Raw genomic sequence first — 25,770 nt, forward strand, 5'->3', positions numbered from 1 at the left:
TTTCTTAATCAAGATACTTTTGATCTCTGAAAATGGAAGATTTGGTTCTGTATAAGTTTACAAGTCCATTTATATGAAAAGGGGCAATATAAGTTGTATTTATTGATAATGAGTCAAATGGGTATTGTAGAAATATATCGGCTAGAACGGAAACAAGTTAAACGGGTTGAAGAGCTCCAAGATTGTCTAAAGTGTGGGATGCTTACATTACAACCTTGTGAATTGTTTAATATAAAAGAAAATTTGAGATTATTATATTTAAAATATATGTAATCATATTGTGGTCCCATATATGAGAACAAAGGCGATGTATAAACCTGTGGCCACTATAGATATACTAAGTTGCTTACTCATAGGTTGAATTAGGGTTTATGTTGGAGTTCTGGATACCTCTTGGATTGTTTGAATATTTTCCGAACTGATATTTCTATCCTATGTCTGGGTTGACACGTCCTCAGCCCAAAGAATATTTTAGCAATACTCATACAAGACCAAAGTAGAACGAGCTCACTCTGCAAGTCAGACAATTATGGAAAAATGTGCATCAAATTCACAACGTTTTTAGCTCTTTTTATGGCTAAGCTGCTAATAAAAATAACATCTCTATTAACAGCTTCCCCGAGAAGTTTGACCCATAATGGCGGCCTTCCGATCCCAAGGGGTCTTCTTGCTGAACTCCAGTAATAGACCAAATATGTGTGTCTTCTAGATACAATATTGCTGCTTGACCATATATGAATTCTATCTACAATGATATAGAAGGGCACATCAATATGACCTCATGAATTAATGCGGATCTGTCAACAAAGTTAAAGGCATTAGAGAAGTCCACGGTAAGCATGGAAAACCGGAATCTGAATATATATGATTACTTTTTAATCATCTAACAATATGATTACTTTCGAAAGTTACATCACCATGGAAATATTTGATTTGAAAATCATTGTTTGTGTGTACACTCCAAACATAATTTAGATCAATTTCAACCACAAAACACTAAAATGATGACTTTTTAGTACTAAAATGGTGTTCTTATTCTAACCACACTAAAAATTTAAATTTAAAATATATAATATTTTCTTTATCATTATTATGTTTTATCATAACACAATAACTATAATATTTTTAATAGCTACAATGAATACTATCTTTTAAAAATGTCAATATTTCTCACTATATTATTAATTGGTATTTACATTTTTGTATTTTATTGTTACTGGTGTTTTTATATTAAATGTTAATCTCATTTATGGTTTCATATCTTAAATCTTAAAATAAGAAATACCAACCAACGTAGCAGCAGGTTAGAAGAAATTTGCACTCTATTTTTATGTTATAGAGACTAGAGAGTATATATAGAGGTCGATTGGAGTTACTCTTGGCGCATCCAAACACCTATAAAATGACCGTTGCTAAAATAAGATGTGGTTCACGTAACGACTGCACTCGACTCTTCCCCCTTTCTCTACAACGAATATCACTCTCTAACTAGGAAGAAGCAGCAGCTATGAATTTGATTATTAATGGAAACTATGGCACCCATGGAGCTCCATATGGCCTCATCTCAAGCTATCATCGCCCACAGAGAAGCATATCTGGTTAGTTAGGCTTGCTTTTGCTTGCCCTTATTATTATTATTATTATTTCTCATCTATTTGCTAATTAATACGATCATATCAACTTTTCTCTTGTTGTTCATGACATCATCTGTGATCTTTTCTGAAATCAAAGGAACATATGTACTGCCAGTCAAAATGATGAAGAAATCGCTCAGTAAAGACGATTCCTCAAAAGAAATACAGACGTCTTCGAAAATTGACCAGAAATTAAGCTTTAGAATCACCACGCTAACGACCGCCATCTCAGGTACTTATCTCGACAGAAATTAAGCTTTAGAATCACCTTGTTCCTCTGTTTAATTTTCTGAACATTGTAAATCCACCAATCCTTTTAACCTATCTGGATTACGTTATTTTGATATGTTGATTTGAAGGGGGTTTTCAATGTCCTTAACTGATTGCTGTGATTTAAAGTTGCATTTAATCTATCTGATCATGATTCGTATTTTAGGATCAAAATAATGTGATTTCAGTAATCAAACCAAAACTAATTATATATCTAACTTACATCCCTTGAAATGTGAGCTGTTGGTTTTTTGATGCTTCAGCTGCAAATTTGGTTTCCAGTCATACTGCACACGCATTGGATATGGACGCAATCATGGTACTAGGAACTCTTTCTCATTAACTTTTCTTCTCTTGTTCAAACTTATTGTTTTTGTTCTAAAATCAAGTCTTTGAAATCAGGAAACAAGTGCTTCTTCTGTATACACTTTAGCTGATGGAGGGCTTGGAGATTGGTTTGGAGGCCTCATGTATTCAGCTGGACAGCAGGCAAATGAAGCTGTGCAGGTTCAGCTAGGAGCCCTAAGTTTGACCAGGTTCATCCAATGTCTAATACCATTTTATCATATTTATATATTTTATAAAATTTATTGATATGATAGTTAATACTTACTAGTTATTCTTTTTCACAGTTTGGTAGTTATATTTGGTGCGGGTCTAGTGACTAGCCTTTCCCCTTGCACGTTAAGTGTTCTACCTTTGACCCTTGGTTATATTGGTAACTACATCACTTTTCTAGCATTAAATTTAAACATTCTTTTTAATAAAAATTGCCTCTGATTGATGATGGCTGATCTGTGTGCATGTTGCAACTATTTAGGTGCATTTGGATCTGGAAAAAGTAGAGCACAGGTTATTTATCTTTTTTTTTTGTCCTGTCTCCTTTAACCTTGTGCTTTGCATTTACATAAAATTCAAGAATTTCCATATGGAGTTTTCACAATGATAGAGCAAGTGACCCTTTTTAGGTGAAAAACTTTTGCCATTTAACTGATTTTCTATAGTGATTAAACCATTACACTTTTTCGATCGTCTTTTGAGCTATAAAAAACGTGTAAATGTTTAATTCACTGCAGACAATAGTTAAAAAGTGACTACATTGATAAAATGGCGAAAGTACATTTTGTTATTTTGTATGTTACCCAATATAACAAATGATTGAGTTGTTTGGTTTGGTAATTGGTTTTTTTTATTTGTAATTGAGTCTGATATAAATTAAATAAAAATGTTTTTTTTTTAATTAGATTGTAGGCGACTCTCTTGCATTTGCATTTGGTTTGGCGACAACACTTGCATTACTTGGTGTAGCTGCCTCATTTGCTGGCAAGGCATACGGACAGGTGGGCCAGGGTTTACCATTGGCGGCTTCTGGTTTGGCGGTTATTATGGGACTAAATCTTCTAGAAGTAAGTCGTTTTCCCTCTCTTAACTATTTTGATTATACAGCTAATAATGAATGTATTATTAATTATAGGTAATAGAGCTACAAATGCCTTCATTTTTGGACAACTTTGATCCACGTGCAGCAGCTGCTAATTTTCCTTCGAGTAACTAATTAAATTCAAAAAAAAAAAAAATTCTTATTTCTTTTTGGGCTTAAAGATATAAATTGAGCGTTTTGACTTGACAGGTGTCCAAGCATATTTGGCTGGTCTTACATTTGCATTAGCTGCGTCACCTTGCAGTACTCCTGTGCTTGCCACCCTACTTGGATATGTTGCAGCATCCAAGGTAAGAAGAAGGTATCATTATCAATTATCAAATATCAAATATCAAATATCAATCACCCTTTTTAGACAATCAGTCTCACAGGATGACTTGAGTGTTGCTGTTGAAAACAGGATCCCATAATAGGTGGCAGCTTACTGTTGACATACACAACTGGCTATGTTGCTCCTCTGCTTCTTGCTGCTTCCTTTGCTGGAGCCTTGCAGGTATACTATTGTGACACTGTATATATTTTAATTTTAGTAGACTTGAGTTGGATCTTTTTTTTTTCTTTCTAAAAATATATATATTTGAGGAGTACTAGTAGTAGTATTCATGTGGGCATTATTGATTGTGTTAATGTGTACAGAGTCTACTCTCTTTCCGCAAGTTCTCTGCATGGATTAACCCTATGAGGTAACATAGTATTATCAACAGATTGGGCTCTGTTTTTTACCATTAAAATATATACATATTTCCATGCTGATTGCTGAGCTTTTTTGTTTGCAGTGGTGCGCTACTGTTGGGTGGTGGTGTTTATACGCTTTTGGACAAGACTTTCCCGCCTACTTCCATGACCATGATGATGTAGTTATTATTAGTATGATTATAGTGAATTATGTGTGTTTAAGGATGCAACATGAATTATAGAACATTGTATATAGTTTCATTGTTGTCCAGTCCATCACATCGCTTTAAGTCATTATAGTCGGATGTTGAAATGCATAGTTAATATATATTTTGAGTTGTAATACTCAGAATAAAGACTAACTATATATATATATATATAAGAATTTGTTTAATTTAATAGTAAGTTGGGTTGGATGGATAACGCAGGTAATACAAATTTTTTTTAACATTATGTTTAGATGAGATCAGCTTTTTTCTATTTATAAAAGATTGGATTGGTTGGGAATATAGTCTTAATTAGGAAAGCACAAAACAAAACAAAACACAGCCTACTATGTTTGAGTGCACTGGATTAGGAACGGCTGAAACTACTGATGTAAATGGGTCAACATTGCAATTTTTTGTATTGCTGCATACAAAAAAGTTTGATAGGGCATGAATGTGAGTGTCACCATCAAGACTCAAGAGTATACCTCCTACCTACCTACAAAGCTCCTAAAAACCAGACACATACATTCCTAACCAACCCACAGCATCAATGCACAAACAACTATTCCTCTCATCAAAATAGATCGTTTTGATATTCACCAAAGCAATCAATCATCTGGTTAGAGCTTTTTAACTTGATAAGCTTGTAACGTGTAATTATATGTCCAGAATTGAATTTATTCGGAAAAAAAAAAAAAGAGTAAGGAAAAGAAAAACAAACAGAGTTTCTTTACTACTATGCCCGACTAATTTCTATTTCCCCTGATATATCTGAATGAAAATAAGTGAAAAAAAAAGTTTTCTACAATTAGTTTACATTTTCGAATACGTTTCATAGTAAACTATATATATATATATATATATATATATATATATATATATATATATATATATATATATATATATATATATATATATATATGATGATGATGATGATGATGATGATGGAAGTTGCATAAAAAAAAAGGTGATGGTCATGGTTTTGAGAAAAAGCCTTGAGTCAAGGACGAAAAATCATAGTCTTTGGCAGACTGTGTAGGAGATAGAGATGATGATGTTGGAGTAGTTGATGATTGTGGCTTCTTTGATGATCCCACTCTCACTCCCACTCCCATGTTGTTAAAAGAATTTTGATTTGGCCCCATCCCATTTGTACTTGCATTTTGCCCCATGTTGTAAAAGCTGCAAAAAAAAAAGGTTAGTTGATTAATGCTGATATCTCAACAAAAACATGGTATGTAGAGAAATAGCAACACACTTTACTCTCACCACTAATCTGGGAAATGTAGTTACAACTTTTTATCTGTAATAGCAATTTGTTTAGAGCATGACTATAGATAGGAACATATACTTGTTTTAAGGCTCACAAGTTTCATTTTTAATATTGACAGCATTGGTTAAAAAAATGTAAGTAGGTTGTTATTTTGTGTAATATGTTGCTGTTATTTATGGGTAAACAATAAAGTAGATTTAACAAGTTTCGGGTACATGTTGCTATTATGGGTAAAAAATTGAAGTAGAATGTCTGTTTTGGTGAAAAAGAGTGAAGTATATTGCTATTTCCTGCAACTTGTCCAATACATACCTGGAAGTTGGAACCTGTCCACCAGAATTTGCTGCTCCCATGTTTTTCATCTAGTTGTTCAACACAAGATCATCAGCATGCAACCAAACAAACATCATAACTAAATTACTAATTTGGTCCCTGTTTTTTTTTTTTTTTTGCAATTTTGGTCCTTGAGGATTTCATAAGGCTTCTGAACTTGGCCCTTATCTGATTCTTTTACAAATGAGTATTTCACCCCTTATCTGATTCTGTTACAAATTTATAATTTCTACTTTTTATAATATTATTATTATTATTATATGTGGAGCCACTTTAATATACTAATAATACTAAAATTAAATATTTATTAAAAATTAATAAATAAATCAGATAACAGGAAACAGATACCAAAAGCCTTATGAATCCCTCCAGTCCTCCACTAAGGACCAAAACCAAAAATGACAACTAAGCACAGGGACCAAATCTGTAATTTAGTCATACATTTAAATCCGGAAGTAGCATAATCGGAAGAATAAACTACAGCTTTGATCCCTGAGTATATAACTGGTTTTGCAATTTTGGTCCCAAAAAATTCTCTTACAGTTTTGGTCCTGTTCCAAGTAAATTGACTGTTTGTGGTCATTGAATATAGCTGATTTTTGTAATGCAATTTTGGTCTAAAAAATATAGTTATTTTACTTGATACAGGGGCCAAAAAACATTACAAAGACCTCAAATAAGGACCAAAATTGAAAAAATTAGCTATACTCATGGACCAAAAATGTAATTTATTCTAAAGAGGAAACTAGGCTGCAAATAAATTTTCATAGCTTCATGGATCATAAATCATTTACCTCCTGCAAATATTTTTCTTCATCTTTTCCCACAGCTGGCATCATCATTCCAGTTCCAGGAATTTGGTAGCCAACATTTGGCCAGTTCTGATTGGGTGGCAAATTTGTACCACCAGCCGCCACTTGCTGTTGCCCGTTTCCAGGAAATTTATGTAAGCCGCCAGATTTAGCTGCAGCCGCCATGAGCAGCTGTTGCTGTTGTGCCAGCATGGCAAGTTGCTGTTGATGAAGAGTATATGGTGTGGTTGTATTATTATTGCCCTTTTCAAAAAGGCTCAAAATATCATTTTTAACATCCTTCTGAGGCTTTAATGGTGATGCATTATTATTATTATTATTATTATTTTGTGACATTGGAGATTTAGACGAATCTTTGAATAAATCCTCAATTTCAGAAGTGGATTTGGCCTTGTTATTATCTGCAGGTTCTGAAGAGCTTCTTGTCCCTGTAGCCGATGTTTCTCCAACAGCTGCAAGATGGTTAGAATCATGGAATTACATAATTACCCCTCCGTTCCTATATCAGATGTTTTCATTTCCATTTATTTATGTCCCATTAAGTAAAAAAGAAACAGCAGCTAAGGCCCTGATATTCTAGTTTTTATGCCATTTATAAGGATAACCGATTTAACTAAAGGTAAGGTAACAAAGGACATACATTGGAATCCTGCCCACATATCATCTGTAGGAGTTGCTACTGACCCATTATCACCAGAACAATCATGCATAGAAAGCATGTCAAAAAGATCAGTTGCAACCTCAACTTTAGGAGGAGAGACAACTTCAGCATTCTCCTTTGCCACCTCACCACATGAGCCTGCTGACTCAGCTTTCCGTATCACCTGTTAAAAGTTTTCAACTATCTGTTTATAAAAACAGATTACCATATTATCATACAAAAAAAAAAAAAAATTCCTTCCAACAAGTCCTAAGAAATTTGACATACGGGTTCAGATGCTTTTGGAGGCACAGGGAGACTGATTTTTGTAGCAGGCATGTTGGTTTTTGTGACACGTGTCTGAAAGATTTTCTTTTCGTTTGATGGACTTGATCTTTCAGTAGGTTTCTGAAATTGTATAGGGGCTTTGTTTTCTTGAAACCTCGAGGGCGAACTGGGTATTCTATCTTTAGCAGCCCATCTCTTTTCTTCATACTTTGCCCTAATGAAGTTCTCAATGCCAACCCTGTCATAGTTTCGAGGTAGTTCTGCTTCCCAGTAACTATTTGCTTTCACATTTCCCATTGCTGGATACACAATGAATGTCAACTTATTATTCAATTTTAAATCTTTGTGAAAACATATTTAGAAACTCTAGAAAATGAACTGTCTTACACTGGATAAATGCAACCTGATCGGGTAGCCATGTGTCCAGTGTAGCAGATCTCACCTGCATTGCCATTTGTCAGTAAATAATGCAACAAAAAAAAAAACAGACTTTTGTTTCTATCAAGTAATATAAATGAGAAAGATCTGATGAGTACCTTTGATATGTGGACCCCAAGGCTTCTGTGGATTCCAGAACATTGCATGCATATAAAGATGCCTAGATTCACACTAGCCCATCGAGGACCTCTGCCAAGTCAAAGGCCAGGATTAGAAGTGGGATATAGAGATAACTTGACAAAAACTCAATGTTAGGCCCTGAGGTATCATGAAGTGAACACATACTTAGCTTTGCAGTCAGCACATTCCCTATTCTCTGGCAACTTAAGAAGCCCTTCAAGAATCTGTAGACAAGCATTGCATAAATATCAATTCATAGGAAGCATTAAAAGATTACTGGAGCAACAAGATGCGAGGAAGATGAAATAGGAAGTATGTCTTAAATCTAGCAGATTTCAAGGCGAATACAGAGATGTGGAAAAGCCAAATCAATACAAACAGATGTTTGGTTCAGGTTCTGCAGAATTTAGATCATTGACCATGCAGGAAAATATGAGATCATAAAACACCATTGATTTGGTAATTGGTCCCCTTCCAAGTTCCAAATATGCATCAAGTATCAAACCGTAGCATTCATCCGCAGAATGTAGCTATCATAATGTTGTTATGAAGATAGATAATCTAAATTCATGTTTAAAAAAAACTTGCAGATCTTCGATGCTATCACACATCAATGTCGTCAATAAACAAGTCACATATAAAATATATGAATAATGAGAGCACCAAAAGAAAAAAAAAATTCATGATCCAAGAAATCAAACATCAAATCCAGATGTAAAAGTAAAGGTGACATGAAATGAAAAAATACTTTTTTGTGCTTGGCATTGAGCTCCTTGGATACGTTGGCCTTCTGGTTCATATTTGCCGATAAATAAACTGAAAATCTGAATTATCTACCAGAAGACAACGATCATCTTCGGCGATTAAATATATGAAATTCAGGAATTTGGAGGTTCTGTTGTGGCTTAATTTCCCTTTCCCGTTCCGTTTTGGTCTTGCGGGCAACGAACGTGTGAAGGGATTTGCGGGTCGGGTGAGGGGTAGGGGTGGGGTGGGATTTCCGTGGGTGCATTATGCGTCTTAAATGGAGTCCACGCGTGTTCAACTTTTCTATCTCTCTGAATCTTACGCAATTTAATTCAATATATGAAGATAAACATATTCACAAAAATACCACGTGCTATTGGAGAATAAAGTGTTGTTTGGTGTAGGACGTAGTAATTTGAATTGCAATTCAAAAATAATATGTAATGAATCTAATTTCATGTGTTTTTTTAGTAGGTAACGGAATTAGAATTAATTTCATGTTATGTTTGGTTCGTAAGAAATAGAATTGAAATTGATCTAAAATGACAGAATTGTCATTTTGCTTTAATTTGCTTTGTTTTCTAAATTATAAATGTATATTATATAAATTATAATTTTCTTTTTTTAATTTACTATACCATTAAACTTACTTTTTTATATTTCTTCAACAACTGAAACCCAAATATGAAACGAAATCTTTAGCGGCTTCCATTTCATGTTCAAGATTCTTCTACATGTTGTTTTTTTCATCTTTTCATGTCAATAAACAAGAGCATAATTTTGTTACCAATCTTTCTAAATTCAATAATAACAAAAAGGAAGTTTAGATTTCACACACCTTTTATGTTTGTAGTAAAACTCATATTTGTATAACAAAAACAGCACAATCAAATTTCACAATGTTGTGAAATAAAAAGGAGATTACAGAAACAAATCAATTTTAACAATCATTCAGTTAACAAAAATAGAAAGCTATTCCAACAACAAAGATTTTAAGAATCAATTTTAACAAGCATTCAATAAACAGTAACAATGGTTTTAAGAAACCATTGATTTTGACAGAATGTTGACAGCAACAACGATTTTAACAAGCATTCAACTAATAGAAATTGACAAACAGGAAGAGAAATCAATTTTTAGAAGATGAGGTTGAGATAACAGGAAAAAAATCGATAAACAGGAAGATAAACCGATTTTAAGAAACCATCGATTTTGACAGTAAATTAAGAGCGTGAGAGGTAGCGAGATTGAGATCGAGGCAACAACAATTCACTTACCTGGCGGAAGAATCAGAGAAGAGGTTGATTTTGACGAAACGAGGTTTGTCGACTGATTTTGACGAACAAGTTGTATACATGAGATAGGGTTGTACACGTTTGTATAATGGTAATTGTAAACTTTTCTTAAGGGTATTTTTATAATTTGTCACTTTCTTTGATAAGAATGAATGTTTTCTATCCAAGTTTGGAATGAATCCATTTTTCTTCATACGGTAGAAAATTTATTTCCTTTAGCAATAGCCTAACTAGACACATGAATTCAAGGGAATTGAAATCCTTTTCCCTCGAATTCCATTACTTTTATGCCAACCAAACGCACCATAGGAGGTAAAGTCATTATATAGGGACCAAATCTCGAAATTAAGGTTTCATGAAAACAACAACTATACGTGACATAGCTAATCCTATGCTCAGTGTAGCTCTACGCGTAGCGTAGACCTACAATTATGAATTTCCAAAATAAGCACAAGGGGAACGATATGGGGAATGAGTGTTACACTTGTGACTAATTAGTATTTAAGCCATGAAAATACTAATTAGCCATAAAAATATATAACACGAAATCCCCCACCAAAATGTATGATTATTCACATAAAAACTAAAAGGTAAAAAAGAATGTAGTTAATCTCCAAAATGTATTAGTATACGAAAAAAAATATTTAATTAAAAATCGTATCCATGTTTTTAAATGCTACTTTTTATAGAAATTTTGTTCCTATTAATACAAATTTAAAATGTAAATACATATTTTGTATGATTTTATAAGCATAGAAGTTAAAATAAATATTTAGATGTATAAATATATTTTTAAAGCGTAAATACATATATTTTTTTATAAATATAAATGCATTCTTCATAAATATTAATATATTTTAAAACGTATAAATACAAATTGTTTATGTATTTATAAGAAATATAGTATATTTTTTAGAAGCAATTTTCTAAATACGTAAAAATATGTAAATTTATACTTCTTAAAAAGACATATTAATATTTCTAAAAAAATAAACTAATATTCTAAAAAACATAAAAATACATATTTATACCTTTCTCTCTCTCTCTCTCTCTCTCTCTCTATATATATATATATATATATATATATATATATATATATATATATATGAATATTTTTAAGTATGCAAAAATATTTATTTATATTTCTATACTTCTTTAAAATATAAAATTTTATATTTACAGTTTTAAACCATATGAATTGAAATAAAAAACTCGTAAAATAACATTTGAAAAACACAACATGATATTTAATTAAATAATTTTTTTTAATATATATATATATATATATATATATATATATATATATATATATATATATATATATATATATATATATATATATATATATATATATATATATATATATATATATATATATATATATATATATATATATATATATATATATATAGAGGTGATTCAATTTTTTTTTATTATAATTTAAAAACTAGCATAACCAAAAAAAATCTATAAAATTCCAATTTGTTTGAGAAATTTAAGTCATTATCCCTTTGGAATATAATTCTAGTTTGGGTTTTTAGTTCGAGAACATCAAAAGTTGAAAACCAAATTTGGCAAAGGGAATTCCAGAGGTTACCTAGGAAAAGTTTTGATCGGGTTTATCAGACTGAAAAAAAAGCAACCGTAAGTTGTTCACCCCATCGCCCTCTCGCAACATGTAGATTCTGTCTTTCAAACATAAATTTTGCTACGTCTTTGATTTACAGTTTAAACCCTAATTGCAACCCTTTATGATCGGCACTTTAAACCCTAATTTCATTTTCAAGATCATCTGTTAGCCTACTAAGTCGATGCGTTCCGAGAAGGAAGCATTAGCAATTGCCCCTATAAATCCGCATCTAGGGTTCAATTTCTTGCAGGTTTAAATAACGCTGTTTTCATATATGTGCAGCGTAGCTTAGCAATAAAATCAGGAATGGAGCAATTTACGCTTGGTTCCTTTGAAGATCCTAGTATGCAGAGTGTTTATACGACTCAGCCCAAAAGTGGAGGAAAACAAATGGGACCCAAGGAGAAGAAAGCTGCAGTTCACGAAGAAATTAAGAAAGTGAACCAGCTTCCTGCACATAGCACTTATGCAACTCATCGCATGCGGGTTCTCAATAAAATTCTACAGCTTTTATCTGTTCAGGTATGGAACTATGGATAAAAGAAAGTTGCTTTTCTAATTACTCATTGCTCATTCTACAATCTGTAACCCCACTTAGTGAAAGCAACTCTGCTGCAATTCTCCAATTCATTGATGAACAGAAAATAGAAGATGGAAAATCATCAAAGATTATTGATAAATGATGCTAACAGGAAATAAATATTATGTTTGAGATTGTCATTATCTTCTCTATACTCGTTAATCATTATAACCATTATCAGATACTTATTATAACCACTATCAGGAAATAAATATTGTGTGTTTTTTTTCTCTTATAAATCCAGAGGACTACATCACAAGATGAGGAGCTAGAGTTGCTTTTTGCAGGGCTTTCCATCTAAAACCTTTTGGCTAGTTTCCTAAAAACATTCGTACTTGTTTCATAACATGCTGTGTGTGTACATACTTATGGTGGTCATCTTGTTACCAAAAATAAAAAGTGTGTAGGATATTGTGGGAGGTTGGTTTGTGAAGTGAAGATCCTGTATAATGTTTTTAACAAGTACCTTTTTGTTTTTATCTAATGTTACTATAGTCAATGTTTCTCGCTATAAAAATTTCTTAGTCATAGATTAAATGTTATTATTAACTCTAAAGTTATTAATCAAATACGTATAGGTTTTTACCATGATGTCGTCTGCAAGTCATGATCGTTTTAATAAGCAAATATAGATTAAACAGTATGCGGAAAATCACAGTTTCATCAAGATAACATGTGGTGTGATATATATTTCTTGTCCCTGTGGGGCAACATCTTATGTTGTCTGTCTTTAAAATATAGTAATTCATAAAAATGTAATCATGCCTAATGTACAATATGGAAAAGGTTAATGACTTGGTAATGTATTATGACTTTAGAGGGTAATGTATTATGTTTGGCATACAAATTTAGTCACTAAACTATTTTTTTGTACACAATTTAGCATTAAAACTCTTTTTTGTTTAAAAACTACCATTACGAGATAGTATTGTAGGTAAATGTTGATTTGACATCAACTATAGTAAATGTTGATTTGACATCAACGTGGTTGAGATAGATGTAATACATAATTGTCGGCTTATATTCGGTGTGTAAGCCATCTAACATGGATATCTTCTGCAAATGAGATACCACTTGTTTGTAAGTTATTAGTCATCTCATTTATTGGTAAATGATTTTAAACTCAATATTACATTTATATGTAAATGTTTTTTTTACAAATGAGAGAATCAATTCCAAAAGTAAACATTTTTCTTTTTTGAGATTCTTGAAAAACAAAAATAAAAGGTTGCATGGGAAGTGCCATTCGATAGAATAAGTCAAAATCGATTGTAAAACCACTTACCATAGGAGTCAGAGCACATCATATGCCTTGTCCAAGATATTATAATTGGAGAGAGTAAGGGGCTGTTTGATTTGAACTTACTCGGTCCGGTAAGAGCTGACTGCTGACTCGGTCAGCAGTCAGGCTGTTTGGTAAACCCAAAATTTTGCTGACTCGGTCAGCATTGCTGACCCAAAGAGCTTACTCGGTCCGTTCCAAATATGTGGCTAACTGGAAAAAAAAGCTTGTTGCCCTCTTCTTCCCTTATCTGCCCTCGTGACCTAATAGAAAAATATGCAGCAACAAAACACGATTCTTTCACTCCAGCTTCCCTTTTCAGATAGAGAACAAAACACAAATCGACGCATTAGTCCGATCTCCTCCTTCTCCGGCCAGAGCTGCGTCAACAGTAAGCATCTGTTTCATCTTTTTTTTTAAACAACTTGATCGATTGATTCTTCATCTCTATATGAAGTATGTGACTTGCAACTGATTTTTGTTTCTAGATATGCGAAATCTGAGAAAAAAACCATGGTTCGTTTTTCTGATTTTGCTCCTTTATCTGAAATTGTGTTTATATCAATTTTTTTTGTTCTTCCCTTTTTTTTTTCTAGCTGTGAAATCTATCTGAAATATGTGACTTTTATTTGATTTTGGTTCCTATTATGCCAATTCTATGGGGAAAAAATTCCTTACTTCATCTTTCTGATTTTGATTCTCTGTCTGAAATTGTGTTTGTATCAGATTTTGATGTTTTTTTTTTTTTCCTACTGTGCAGTCTTATGCTTCAGTTCAAGCTTGTTAGTTTCTGTTTGCTGTTCTTCCCCTTTTTTTCTACACTGATTATTAGGGAGCCATGAAACTGAAGCTATCAACACAACTGTCCTTCTAGGTGTTCTAGACAATGGGAATGATGCAGAGTGGTTTAAGGCGTTAGCTGGTGATTGGTTTAAGGAGGAAGTAGAAAATCTGTAGAATTATGTATGTATGTTGGTACTTCATAGAAGAAATCATCACCCTCTTTGAATCTTGAAGAATGCAATATATAAAGTTGTCAATTGGGTTGTTACTCATGTTTTTGGAATAAAGAGAATTGTTTTGACAAAAGTTTACACAAGCGTAATTGTGAGAATTGCTTTTGTATTAAATGATATTGCTATAACTAAATAGATTCATGTTGTGTTGCAAACATAACATAAGGGTAAAATGGTCATTTTGATTATTCAGCAAATTCATTCAGATGCATAACCAAACAGCATGGTTTCAATCAGATGTAGATTCAGTCAGAATTTCTAACCCAATCAGCTTCTAACCCAGTCAGCTCTAACCCAGTCGTCAAGTATCAAACGACCCCTAAGACTACCGGTTATGAGCATAGTGTTATAACACAAAAGAAAAAGTCACCTCACATGTCATGTCATCTCTATATCATAACACCAATTAAGGTTCATCATGTTATAACACCAAAAATATTTTCATGTCATTACTTTTTTCTTTTGTTTTTCTTCTTTTTCAAGTTTTTTTTTATTTTTTTTATTTATAAAAACAAATATAATTTTATAAAACATACTATTTAAATAAACCATAACATTTAAATTGAAAAAAGACATTACAATACGGAAAAAGAAATACATAACTTTTTTTTTCTAAATATACTATTCATCATTATCGTTACCATCATAGATATGATCCGCCAAGTCTTCTCGAAGTTAGCTGTGTTTTTATGCATCTTGAATATCAATGATTTTATGCAAATGTTTTGCTGAACCTGGTTCAAATTTTGTGTCTAGGCTCCGTTGGCATATATTGTGTAATATTTTGTCATTTATCTTACACCACTATGTTATGTATTATGATACATGCATACATAATATGTTGTAGAGTTTTTAACTCAAATGATGATGCCACATGTTTTACTATGTGCTACCTCCCCTTTAAAATTCTAAAAACATGTTTCACATCCTTACATGTTGATTCTTGTTTTCTCTTGCCTAATTTTTCTCTTCGTTCCATTGGGTGTCAGAATGTCTTCACGAATGTGGGATATGCAAGATATATTCCATTCGTAAGGTAATACCCAAATTTATATTTGTTTCCATTCACTGTGAAAAGAGCACTTGTGCCTTTCCTGACAAAAGATTGGTGAATATTGGTGACTGATCAAGAACGTTGATGTCGTTGTTGGAACCCGAAACCCCGAAAAAAGCATGCCACGCCCACAAATCTTGGGAAACAACAACCTCTAATACCAACGAATGCACTACATGAAAAAACACTTGCATATTGCTCTCTCTACGCCTAGCGACAATTTCTCCATTTCCAATGTGTGTAATCAATGATTCCAAACATACCGAGAAAACCATATTTTTCTTCATGTGCTAGATATAGTTCTTGCATATCATGCAACAGCGTTTCCACAAATAAACATTACAGAATGTTTCAACAACACCTTTTGACAATCTAAGGTGCTATGTGCCAAACATAGTCTTGCTAAGGTGCTATGTGCCAAACATAGTCTTGTGGTTATGCCACGGGCCGCACGTGGTCTTCCTGGTCAAGCCTGGGGCCACTCCCTGGGTCTTACATACAAGTGCCAAGGGGCACCCCTTGTGGCATTCAGTTCCTGGTACGTAAATCTTATTTGAGTATTTCTCTTCTTTTAGCCTTGGACTCGGCGAGTCACAGGTCCGACTCGCCGAGTGGATGCGGGACACAGGGCACGTTTAAGTTGTCGACTCGGCGAGTCCATATCCTGGACTCGGCGAGTCACAGCTGTTGGATGAAACCCTAAGTTTCAGGGGTTTGCACCCTATTTAAGCAACACCTCCGCCCCAGGCCAGCCCCCATTCTCTCCCCAGAGCTCCCAACCCTCATTTATGCTTGTTCTTTGAAGAGTTGAAGCTTTGTTGTATGCTTTTGAAGGTTTTGAAGAAGAAAGGAAGTAGATCCAGAAGAAGGGAAGCCATCCAGGCATTATTGTGTTCTTCCAGCAGTTCCTTTGAGGTATAACCCGTTTTCCCCATGATTCTATGCTTAGTACTTCATTTAGGTCATTCTTGGACAAATCCCCAAGCTTGTATGTGCATTATATGTCGTAATAAGATGTTTGGTCTCTGGATCTAGGCAAGATTGAGCTCCAGGAGCTTAGATCTGTTAGCTTTATGGCCCCATGTTGCTTGTTCACCCTAGATCTACCCTTTTGAGGCATTTTGAGCCCTAAAATCCATATTGGTGAATATCCACACGTAAAGTTGGAAACTTTATGTGTGATTCGTGTCCTAGAAGTCCAGATCTGTGAATGGCATGGACTGGAATCGAGCAAATCTGTGTATTTAGTGGGTGCATGGCAACGACTCGGCGAGTCGTTCATGTGACTCGGCGAGTCTGTTCGCGAGTCTCCGAGTTTGTTCCCTTTTCGTAGTGTCGAGTGAGCAGTGAGTCACGGGGTGTGACTCAGTGAGTCGGAAGCTGAACTCATCTATGGAGGTACTCGGCGAGTCAATGCCCTGACTCGGCGAGTTCAAGGCAATCTCCTTAGATCAAGAACAGACTCGGCGAGTTGTTCATACAACTCGGCGAGTCGCAGCATAAGTGTTCATCGGATGAAGATGAACTCGACGAGTTGTTTATACAACTCGGCGAGTAGGATGAAGGACTTGAATACCGGTTTAGAAGGAGAACTCGTCGAGTCGTCGCCTAACTCGACGAGTAGGAACGGGATCCAGGACAATCGTTTGGGTGGTGACTCGGCGAGTTGGAAAGCCAACTCGGCGAGTCGGGTCAACTGAAAGTTGACTCTGACTTTGACTTAGGGCATGGTCAGGGGTAAAATGGTCATTTTACCCAAAGGTCAGTGAGCAGTGTTTGATTGAGTATGTTGTGGGAATTGCAGCCGGAGGATTTTCGGAGCAGTAGCAGCAGCAGCAGGCAGTCAGTTCCCGATCAGATCAACAGCTACTTCGAGGTGAGTTACCTTCCAGTAGCGGTGGGTCTACGACCACAATGCCAGCCCACCAGTAGGAGTTGTATGTTAGATGATTGTCTTTGTGATATCATCTAGGTTTGCTACTGCCTGATATGTTGTATGCTGGCATGATATGTATATGTGATAGTTGTAGAGTTCGGTTGTTAGGACCGAAGGGTAGGTCGGACACCCCAGATATGTCTGACAGTACGTGATGATATGATTGCATGCTGGCTTGTTATGTTATATGAGGTAAAGGTAGTAAGAGGGGACTAGTCCCCGAGGATCGGTTGTTAGGACCGATGGGTAGTCAGCACCCCAGAATGGCTTGACACGGGTAGTCAGCACCCCAGAATGGCTTGACATGGGTAGTCAGCACCCCAGAATGGCTTGAAACGGGTAGGACGGCACCCCAGAATGGCCGTACCGGGTAGTCAGGCACCCCAGAATAGCCTGGCAGTATGTGTGTTATGTGTTCATATGGTATGTGGTATGATGGGGGAACTCACTAAGCTTTGTGCTTACAGTTTTCAGTTTTGGTTTCAGGTACCTCCTCAGCTAGGGTAAAGGAGCCGGCGCGGTAGCAGCATGTCACACACACACTCTCCGGTTTCCGCATTTACGAGCTTCACTGGGATTTGTACTCTGATATTTTGATTGGGTGTATGAATTGGCTTTTAGACATGGTTCACTTTGTGTTATGGTTTGATCAAACAATGTTTTTTAGTTATTAATATTTTCTAAAGTAAGGTTTTAAAACAAAATTTTTGGTCGTGAAAATTGGGTCGTTACACCCTTGGTCATGCAAGTATCACAAAGACAACTATACATACTACTCTACTAGGCTTCTCCGCATATAGTGTGCCAGGAGCCACCTCCTGGTCTTTCATACACAATAGCACACAGTGCGCCAGGAGCCACCTCCTGGTCTTTCATACGTATTGCCTAGGGCTAACCCCCGGGTCTTCCTATCATACATAATAACATACTGTGTGCCAGGAGCCGCCTCCTGGTCTTTCATGCATAATGCCTAGGGCTAACCCCCGGGTCTTCCTATCACACATAATAACATGGGACGAAATTGTGGTCGTAGACCCATACAAACAGTGAGGATACTCACCTCGCACTGCTGCACTTTGCTGATAATCCTCTGGCTGCTATCCGACAACCCTCTGAACCGCTTCTCCACTAGATCCTCGAGCTACTAATATCAATATAACACTTAGTTCCAAACTAAACTCTGGAAGTCAAACTAAGTCAACTCTGGTTAAAGTCAAAGTCCTATTCAAAGTCAACCTTCCAGTTGACTCGACTCGCCGAGTCAACCCATAGACTCGCCTAGTCCTTAAACTCCAAAGCTCTCAAAATAAAACCCAACTCGCCGAGTCACCCCAAGACTCGTCGAGTTCAACGATCTCTGAGTCCCATCCAGATCAAATCACTGAGTCACCACTCAACTCACTGATCTGCGTCTTAACCAGAAGAGGTTGGGGGGTTCTGCGATCTGACTCGTCGAGTCCAAGAACAGACTCACCGAGTCCTAGGCAATCTTCAACAGACTCGCCGAGTTGTTCTTCCAACTCGTCGAGTTCCTGCCTATCTTCATACAACTCGTCGAGTCCACCCATGTGACTCGCCGAGTCTCTTCAGTTCTCAATCCATACAGTGGCTTTTCGAGTCATGCAAGTGCTCCAACCCATAGATCCACTCTTCTCAAGTCTATTCCTCACGCAAAGTTGCAAACTTTACGTGAAACCAAAGAGCTATAGGCTTAAAACACTCTAGGGCTAGGGTTTGAGACAAGCATGCTTCACCAACACACTAAAGGCTGATACTTAATGGGTTTCTGGACCAAGACAAGCCTAGATCTGAAGTAGCAACCTCAGATCTGAACTTCTAACTCGAAATGGCTCCTTAACATGTCAAAGTGGCCCCAAAACATCATCCAATAAAAGATCTAGAAGCAACAAAGGAAAAGTGACAGATTGTTACCTTCAAACTGATGCTCTCAACCAAAGAGTTGAATCCTCCAGCTCCTTAGTGGTCAAATCCTCCAAATCTTACTCTTGCAAAAGCCTCAAGCTCACTTCCCTCATTCTCTCACTCAAATTAGGGTTTGGAATCGTCTACAGGAGCTTCTGGCCTTCAAGGGGGGCTGAGGAGAGGACATAAGGTCCTTTAAATATGGTGCAAACCCTAAGATTAGGGCTTTTCCCGTCCAGACCAGACTCGCCGAGTCCACGAGCCGACTCGCCGAGTCGATCACTTATTCTATGCCCTGGATCCCGCTCCGACTCGTCGAGTTCCTCCCTGGACTCGACGAGTTGACTCTTGACTTAGAGTTATTTACTTTCTTTTCTTGGTCTTTCTGATTCTGGGTGTTACATACCTGCTTTCCAAGATGTTGACTATCCGTAAAAACACATTCCTACTCAAACAAAACCTTCTTTTGAAATCCTTTGACTGGTAGACTCAATTATGTGCAAAGTAACCGCGATATAGTTGTTCATGTCCTTCCTTACGATTTTTATTTGAAATCGCATGTCTTGTTAGTAGAGGTGCTACATCTACTTCTAGTATCTCGTTATTGTAATACTTTTACATCATGGTGATGAACATATCATCATACACGTCATCGAACAAGTCGAATGGATCCATACTTTTTTTGTAGATGTATTGAAATTATATAAAGTACAAAGAAAGAAAAAAACGGTGTGAATAAAATTAGGTAAGATGGTATGTATTTACAGGTAAGAACAAAAATAATTTGACCGTTCAACGCTCAACAAATTTTAAAGAGTTTTGATTGGTTTAGTTCGTCGTTGATCTACGTTCTCATTGCAATGCTTCATACCATAACATGTTTTGGGGGCGGTGTGCCTATGTCCTCAACGCCGTTAAGGGTATGCCACGTTGTCTCCTATAACGACTGCAAATTCGGGCTAGAAGATTAAGATATAATAAACGTAAAAAATGACTTTTAATAGATGATTATTTAGGATAAATAATCTTAACTAAAGTTATAGTATATGTGACAAGGATTCCGTACATATAAAGAACGCTGAAACCCGACTTCGTATGAAGAAGTTACGCTTCTTCGAAGTTTCGCGATTAAACCGGCACGACTCTATATATCGAAGAAAGTAAATTTTTGATAAATTATTTTTTAGCCTTAGTGGTCTAAACGAAAGTCATAGTAGTTGTAAAACCGAGAGCGTGCATATAGAGAACGTCAAAATCTGACTTTGTGAGAGGAAATTATAATTTTTTGAAGTTTCAGCGCAACAATGCGGACACATAAACTGTAACATCCCAAGTTCAGAAGTGCAAGTTCAGGGTTCAAAGTGTAAATAAGGATGGTCAACTCGGAGAGTCCATGGGTAGACTCGGCGAGTTGAGTCGTGATTCTGGTCGCGTGTTAATAGGCCAATTCGGCGAGTCGGAGGCTGGACTCGGCGAGTTGGTGCTGAAGAGAGAAAAACCCTAATCTTCGGGATTTCACCCTATTTAAAGGACTTAATGTCCTCCCCTCAGTCCCCCTTAGCCCTTTTGAAGTCCAGAAACCCTAAATCCGTTTGTGAGAGCCTTGGAGAGCAATTGGAGCCTTGATAAGTGCTTGGTGAAGAGTCTTTGAAGATTAAGAAGGTTGGAGCAAGGGGCTTTGCAGAGATTTGGTTCATTCCTCAGTTAGAGCTTTCTTTTGAGGTAATAATCTATTGCTTAAGCTCCTTGATCCTTTGTTGCTTGAGTGTTGGGGCATTTCTAGAGTTATTTGGGGTTTGGAGGTTGGATCTGAGGTTGCTACCTCAAATATGGACTTGAGATGGTCCAGAAGAGCATAAAGTCCCTGTTCAAGAGTTGTTGATGAAGCCTTCTAGTCCCAAACCATAGCCAAGAGTGTATTATTCTTAGATCTCTTTGGATCACGTAAAGTTTGCCACTTTACGTGATGGATGGCTTGTATAAGAGTAGATCTATGGATTTGAGACCCTGCATGGCTTAGAAAGCCTCTGTATGGGTTAAGAGCTAGAGGTACTCGGCGAGTCACATGGGTGTACTCGGCGAGTTGCACGAAGATAGGCAGATACTCGACGAGTTGGAAGATCAACTCGGCGAGTTGGTTGAAGATAGCCTTGGACTCAGCGAGTCTGGTCGTGATGTCCTAACCTTTTCTGGTTAAGCTGTGAATTGGTGAGTCAGGGGATGACTCAGCGAGTTGAGTACGGTTAGACTCAGAGTTGTGGGACTCGGCGAGTCTTGGGGCGACTCGACGAGTTGAGTCGTGTTATGGGAGTTTCAGAGCATGGGGACTCGACGAGTCAGCGGGTTGACTCGGCGAGTAGAGTCAGTCAGGAGGTTTTACTTTGACCGAGGACTTTGACTTTGACCAAGAGTTGACCAGTTGACTTCCAGGGGTATTTTGGTAATTATGGGTATTTATTGAGTTCAGTCTTTTGGTATTGATCAGTGGTGGAGTTCGTGTCGGAGGTTGGAGCAGCGTGATCTTATCCTTTTCAGTCAGCAGTTGTGGGGTGAGTTATCCTCACTATATCAACAGGGTCTAAGGCACTAAGGCCGTCCCTTTATCGGATTGTAATCCGGGTATTGTTGTTATGTTGTAGCTTTGCTATGTTGCATCCTGGTAGTTAGGATGATATATGTTAGAGACCTGGTTAAGGTCGGTATCCTGGTATATAGGATGATGCTATGCTAGTGACCGGTTAGGTCGGTATCCTTTCTAGGATGAGGTTATGTTATGTGATCTGCTAGATCGGTTTGATTGGATGTGGATTGTTATATGATTATATGTTTATGTGCACATGGTTGTTGGATTGGGGTTGGGTTGAGGCGGGACCTGCTTTGTGCTGTAGGCCAACATACCCAGGGCGGACCGGTTATCCCGAAGGCCCAACGAGCGGTCCGGATAGGCTGTAGGCCCCACGAGGGCGGACCAGACATGCCGAGGCTCGGAGAGTGGACCAGGCCGACTGAAGGCCCGGTGCGGGCGGACCAGTCATACTGTAGACTCAAAGAGTGGACCAGGTGGATTGAAGGCCTGATGCGGGTGGACCAATCACACTGTAGACTCGATGTATATGGCTAGACTCGGAGGGTGGACCAGGTGGACTGTAGGCCGGTGCGGCGGACCAGTCACACAATAGACCTGAAGTGCATGGTTGTTATGTATCGGTTATATGATATGGTTATGTTTGGATGGCGTTGGTATTTTGGGGGTATCTCACTAAGCTTTCGGGCTTATAGTTGTGGTTTAAATGTTTTAGGTACTTCAGGAGACTGTGACAAGGCAAAGGCATGATCGTACCGCTCCTCGGGTTTTATGTGTTTACTATGTGGTTTCTGGGAAATACTCTGATAATAATTGTATTGAAAACCTTTCTGTGTTAACTTTATGAAATTAGGTTGTTTTTGAAAAGTTTTAATTGGTTGGAATTTTTAGAGCATTACATAAACCAAAATCAATATCGGTCGATTGTTAGGAAAAAACAATCTAAATGAGAGTCGAAGATCTCGTTAATAGGAGTCCATTAATATAAAGACAATCAAGAACGAATGCCGTATGATAGGGTTATGATTTTTACATGGACTTTAACAGTTTAAGCATGTTAAAAATATAGCTTTAAAAATAAAGTGAAAATTAGCTGACAGAGTCTAAACGAAAGTTGTAGATCTCGTCGATAGCTACATGTGGATATAAAGAACGTTAAAAACGAAGCTAGTATGAAGAAAATATGATTTAAAAAAAAAAACTGAAAATGCGTGCGTGTGTGACGCGCCCCTACAAGAGGCGCGAATCGCACTAACACTCCACTAGATTTCCGCCACGTGTCACACTATGCATGGAGCCACATCACCCGCCCAGAAAAATGCACAACGCACCTCCCCCAAATTTGCCTATAAATGCTAATTTCAAGCCCCATTCACTCCTATTCCTCTCACACTCTCTCTTTCTCTTTCTTTCTGTCTCTCTCTCTCTCTCTCTCTCTCCTCTCTCTCTCTCTCTCTCTCTCTCTTTCTCTGGAGTTTCTCTTTGTTTTTGTCCAACATTGTCTCTAGAATTAGGATTTTGGCGAAGCCTTGAGGTCTCTAAGAGCCCGAAATCTAGTAGCTAGCAGGTCGGAGTTCTGCAAGTATAATTTTCGGACTTCTGTCTAGGAAATCTCTGTAAGTTAAAATACACTAAACTTTATTTTAGTGTAATTTATATTTATATTCATAGCCATTGTTATGAATCTATAAATAAGATTTATCAGTGATTCCAAATCATTATACTGATTGATCTACTTATAGGGATAATGTATAGACTGGATTTAGTGATGTGTTTAAAGTGAAAATTCCAAACAGTGTACTCTGTATACCAAACAAACCCTACCTCCGATATGATCATACCTGGTTGTTCCTTACTTGATAGAGTATATACTGGATTTAGTGATGTGTTTAAAGTGAAAATTCCAAACAGTGTACTCTGTATACCAAACGAACCCTACCTCCGATATGATCCTACCTGGTTGTTCCTTACTTGATAGATCTTGATGTAGACATTGAAATTAGTGAGGAATCTAGACTATCATTAATCACCAAGAATTTAAGAATAAGACTTAGTAATATAAACCTAGGCCGCGTCAAAAGGAAAAGCCAAGTACCAAAGCAACGCGCTGTCCGACTTTTCAGTCATCCACTTTAACAAGTGAGTGTATAGTTATTTTCATCTTACGCATAAATATGAAGTATTTAGATAATTAAATGTTATACATGCTTATGTGAAAAATTGTTATGTGTTAGATGAAATATTATAAGATGATTTTTATACGATTTACTGTATATGTATTTTCTTACCTACAATATATTGGGTAATAATGAGTAATGATGGATGAATAGAATAAAGAGAGAGATGGATGATGGGAGATAAAAATAATAAAAGGCCTTAACATATTAGTACTACAGTACTAAGCGATGCAGCCATCTAACAAAGTATAGATGACAACCACCGAACTATTTGATGATAGTCTCGTGGAACGCATGCATCGATGGACTTCATGCCCATTTGATGTACTCTACTTTCTACTGACACGTATTGCGGATAAATCTTTATAATAGTATTGTCAGCAACGATGATTAAAATAATCATGAGGATAGATCCTTAGGAATGAAAATAGAAAGAAACCTACTGACATGTATTGCAGAAAAATCTATGTAACAATACTGTCAGCAACGATGACTAATATAACCTTTAGGATAGATCCTTAGGGAAAAATAAAGAAGAAAACGAGGATGAGCAATCAAGTTAATTGTTTGATAATTAAACATATTAACTATATTATTATGGGTTGAAAATCTTATGTACTCACTAGGTTTCCCAACCCGACCACTCAACTTCTTTGTATCGTAGGTAGCGGTACAAAGGTATATGAATGATGAAAGATTCAAAGAGATGTAGACTAACAGTCTAAGATATTGTAATGTTTGTTTATGCTTATGTTTTATATCAGTTATGACATCCCAAAATTTTTATAAATCAATGAAAAATATTTATTTATAAATACTTTGATTGGACCAAATTCCGCATATATAAATAAACTATGTTTTAAATAAGCATAAATAAAAAGTTTTAAAATGACCGTAAAAATAGGGATGTCACAGCTCATCAACGACGTTAAGGACCCATACCGCATGGTCTAAGCCACAATCACATGAAATTTTGGTTGCACCTTCGTATTTGAGCTGGAGAGTGTAGAAGAAGATGATATTGTTGGAACTTCATTCGCTCAAAATTTAGGTCATGACTTACGAATATAAGTTTACAATTGGGAAAATAACATAAAAGCCCTTAAGTTTTCACAAAAATGTCAGTTTTACCCTTGGACATGTTTTATGTCTAGTAAAGCCCGAAGTTTTGTTTAATTTGTTCATTTTTACCCTTGTAGCCAGTTTTCAGGTAACCTACCGGTTACCTAATGCCAGTAAAGCCCTCGAATTTTCAAAAATATTCGGATTTACCCTTAAGTTTTTCAAAAATATTCGGATTTACCCTTACCTTGATTGTTATTATTATTATTATTATTATTATTATTATTATTATTATTATTATTATTATTATTACATTTTTAATTGTATAAAAATATTTTATACATACATTTT

General features: G+C 36.1%; 3 protein-coding genes across 3 annotated transcripts; 2 read left to right on the forward strand and 1 right to left on the reverse strand.

Moving 5' to 3' along the window:
- Positions 1–1,395: 1,395 nt before the first annotated feature.
- On the forward strand, positions 1,396–4,419 carry LOC111878094 (cytochrome c-type biogenesis ccda-like chloroplastic protein). Its single transcript, XM_023874611.2, has 12 exons — positions 1,396–1,598; positions 1,732–1,866; positions 2,168–2,223; positions 2,307–2,440; positions 2,537–2,622; positions 2,725–2,756; positions 3,149–3,310; positions 3,379–3,451; positions 3,535–3,635; positions 3,746–3,838; positions 3,982–4,028; positions 4,122–4,419. Exons 1-12 carry the CDS (start codon positions 1,508–1,510, stop codon positions 4,201–4,203), a joined length of 1,092 nt encoding a protein of 363 aa, XP_023730379.1. The 5' UTR covers positions 1,396–1,507; the 3' UTR covers positions 4,204–4,419.
- Positions 4,420–4,798: 379 nt separating this feature from the next.
- LOC111878098 (ADP-ribosylation factor GTPase-activating protein AGD5) lies at positions 4,799–9,164 on the reverse strand. The gene is made up of 9 exons (XM_023874614.3): positions 8,882–9,164; positions 8,299–8,357; positions 8,112–8,202; positions 7,963–8,017; positions 7,576–7,874; positions 7,288–7,471; positions 6,630–7,099; positions 5,815–5,864; positions 4,799–5,411 (listed from the first exon to the last, which is right to left on the reverse strand). The coding sequence occupies exons 1-9, from the start codon at positions 8,930–8,932 to the stop codon at positions 5,204–5,206; spliced, it is 1,467 nt and encodes a 488-aa protein (XP_023730382.2). The 5' UTR covers positions 8,933–9,164; the 3' UTR covers positions 4,799–5,203.
- Positions 9,165–11,659: 2,495 nt separating this feature from the next.
- LOC111878106 (uncharacterized) lies at positions 11,660–12,902 on the forward strand. The gene is made up of 3 exons (XM_023874620.3): positions 11,660–11,819; positions 12,088–12,327; positions 12,630–12,902. The coding sequence occupies exons 2-3, from the start codon at positions 12,112–12,114 to the stop codon at positions 12,684–12,686; spliced, it is 273 nt and encodes a 90-aa protein (XP_023730388.1). The 5' UTR covers positions 11,660–11,819; positions 12,088–12,111; the 3' UTR covers positions 12,687–12,902.
- The last annotated feature ends 12,868 nt before the right edge of the window (positions 12,903–25,770 follow it).

This window comes from Lactuca sativa, chromosome 5, assembly GCF_002870075.4.
Source record: "Lactuca sativa cultivar Salinas chromosome 5, Lsat_Salinas_v11, whole genome shotgun sequence".
Classification (NCBI taxonomy): Eukaryota; Viridiplantae; Streptophyta; class Magnoliopsida; order Asterales; family Asteraceae; genus Lactuca; species Lactuca sativa.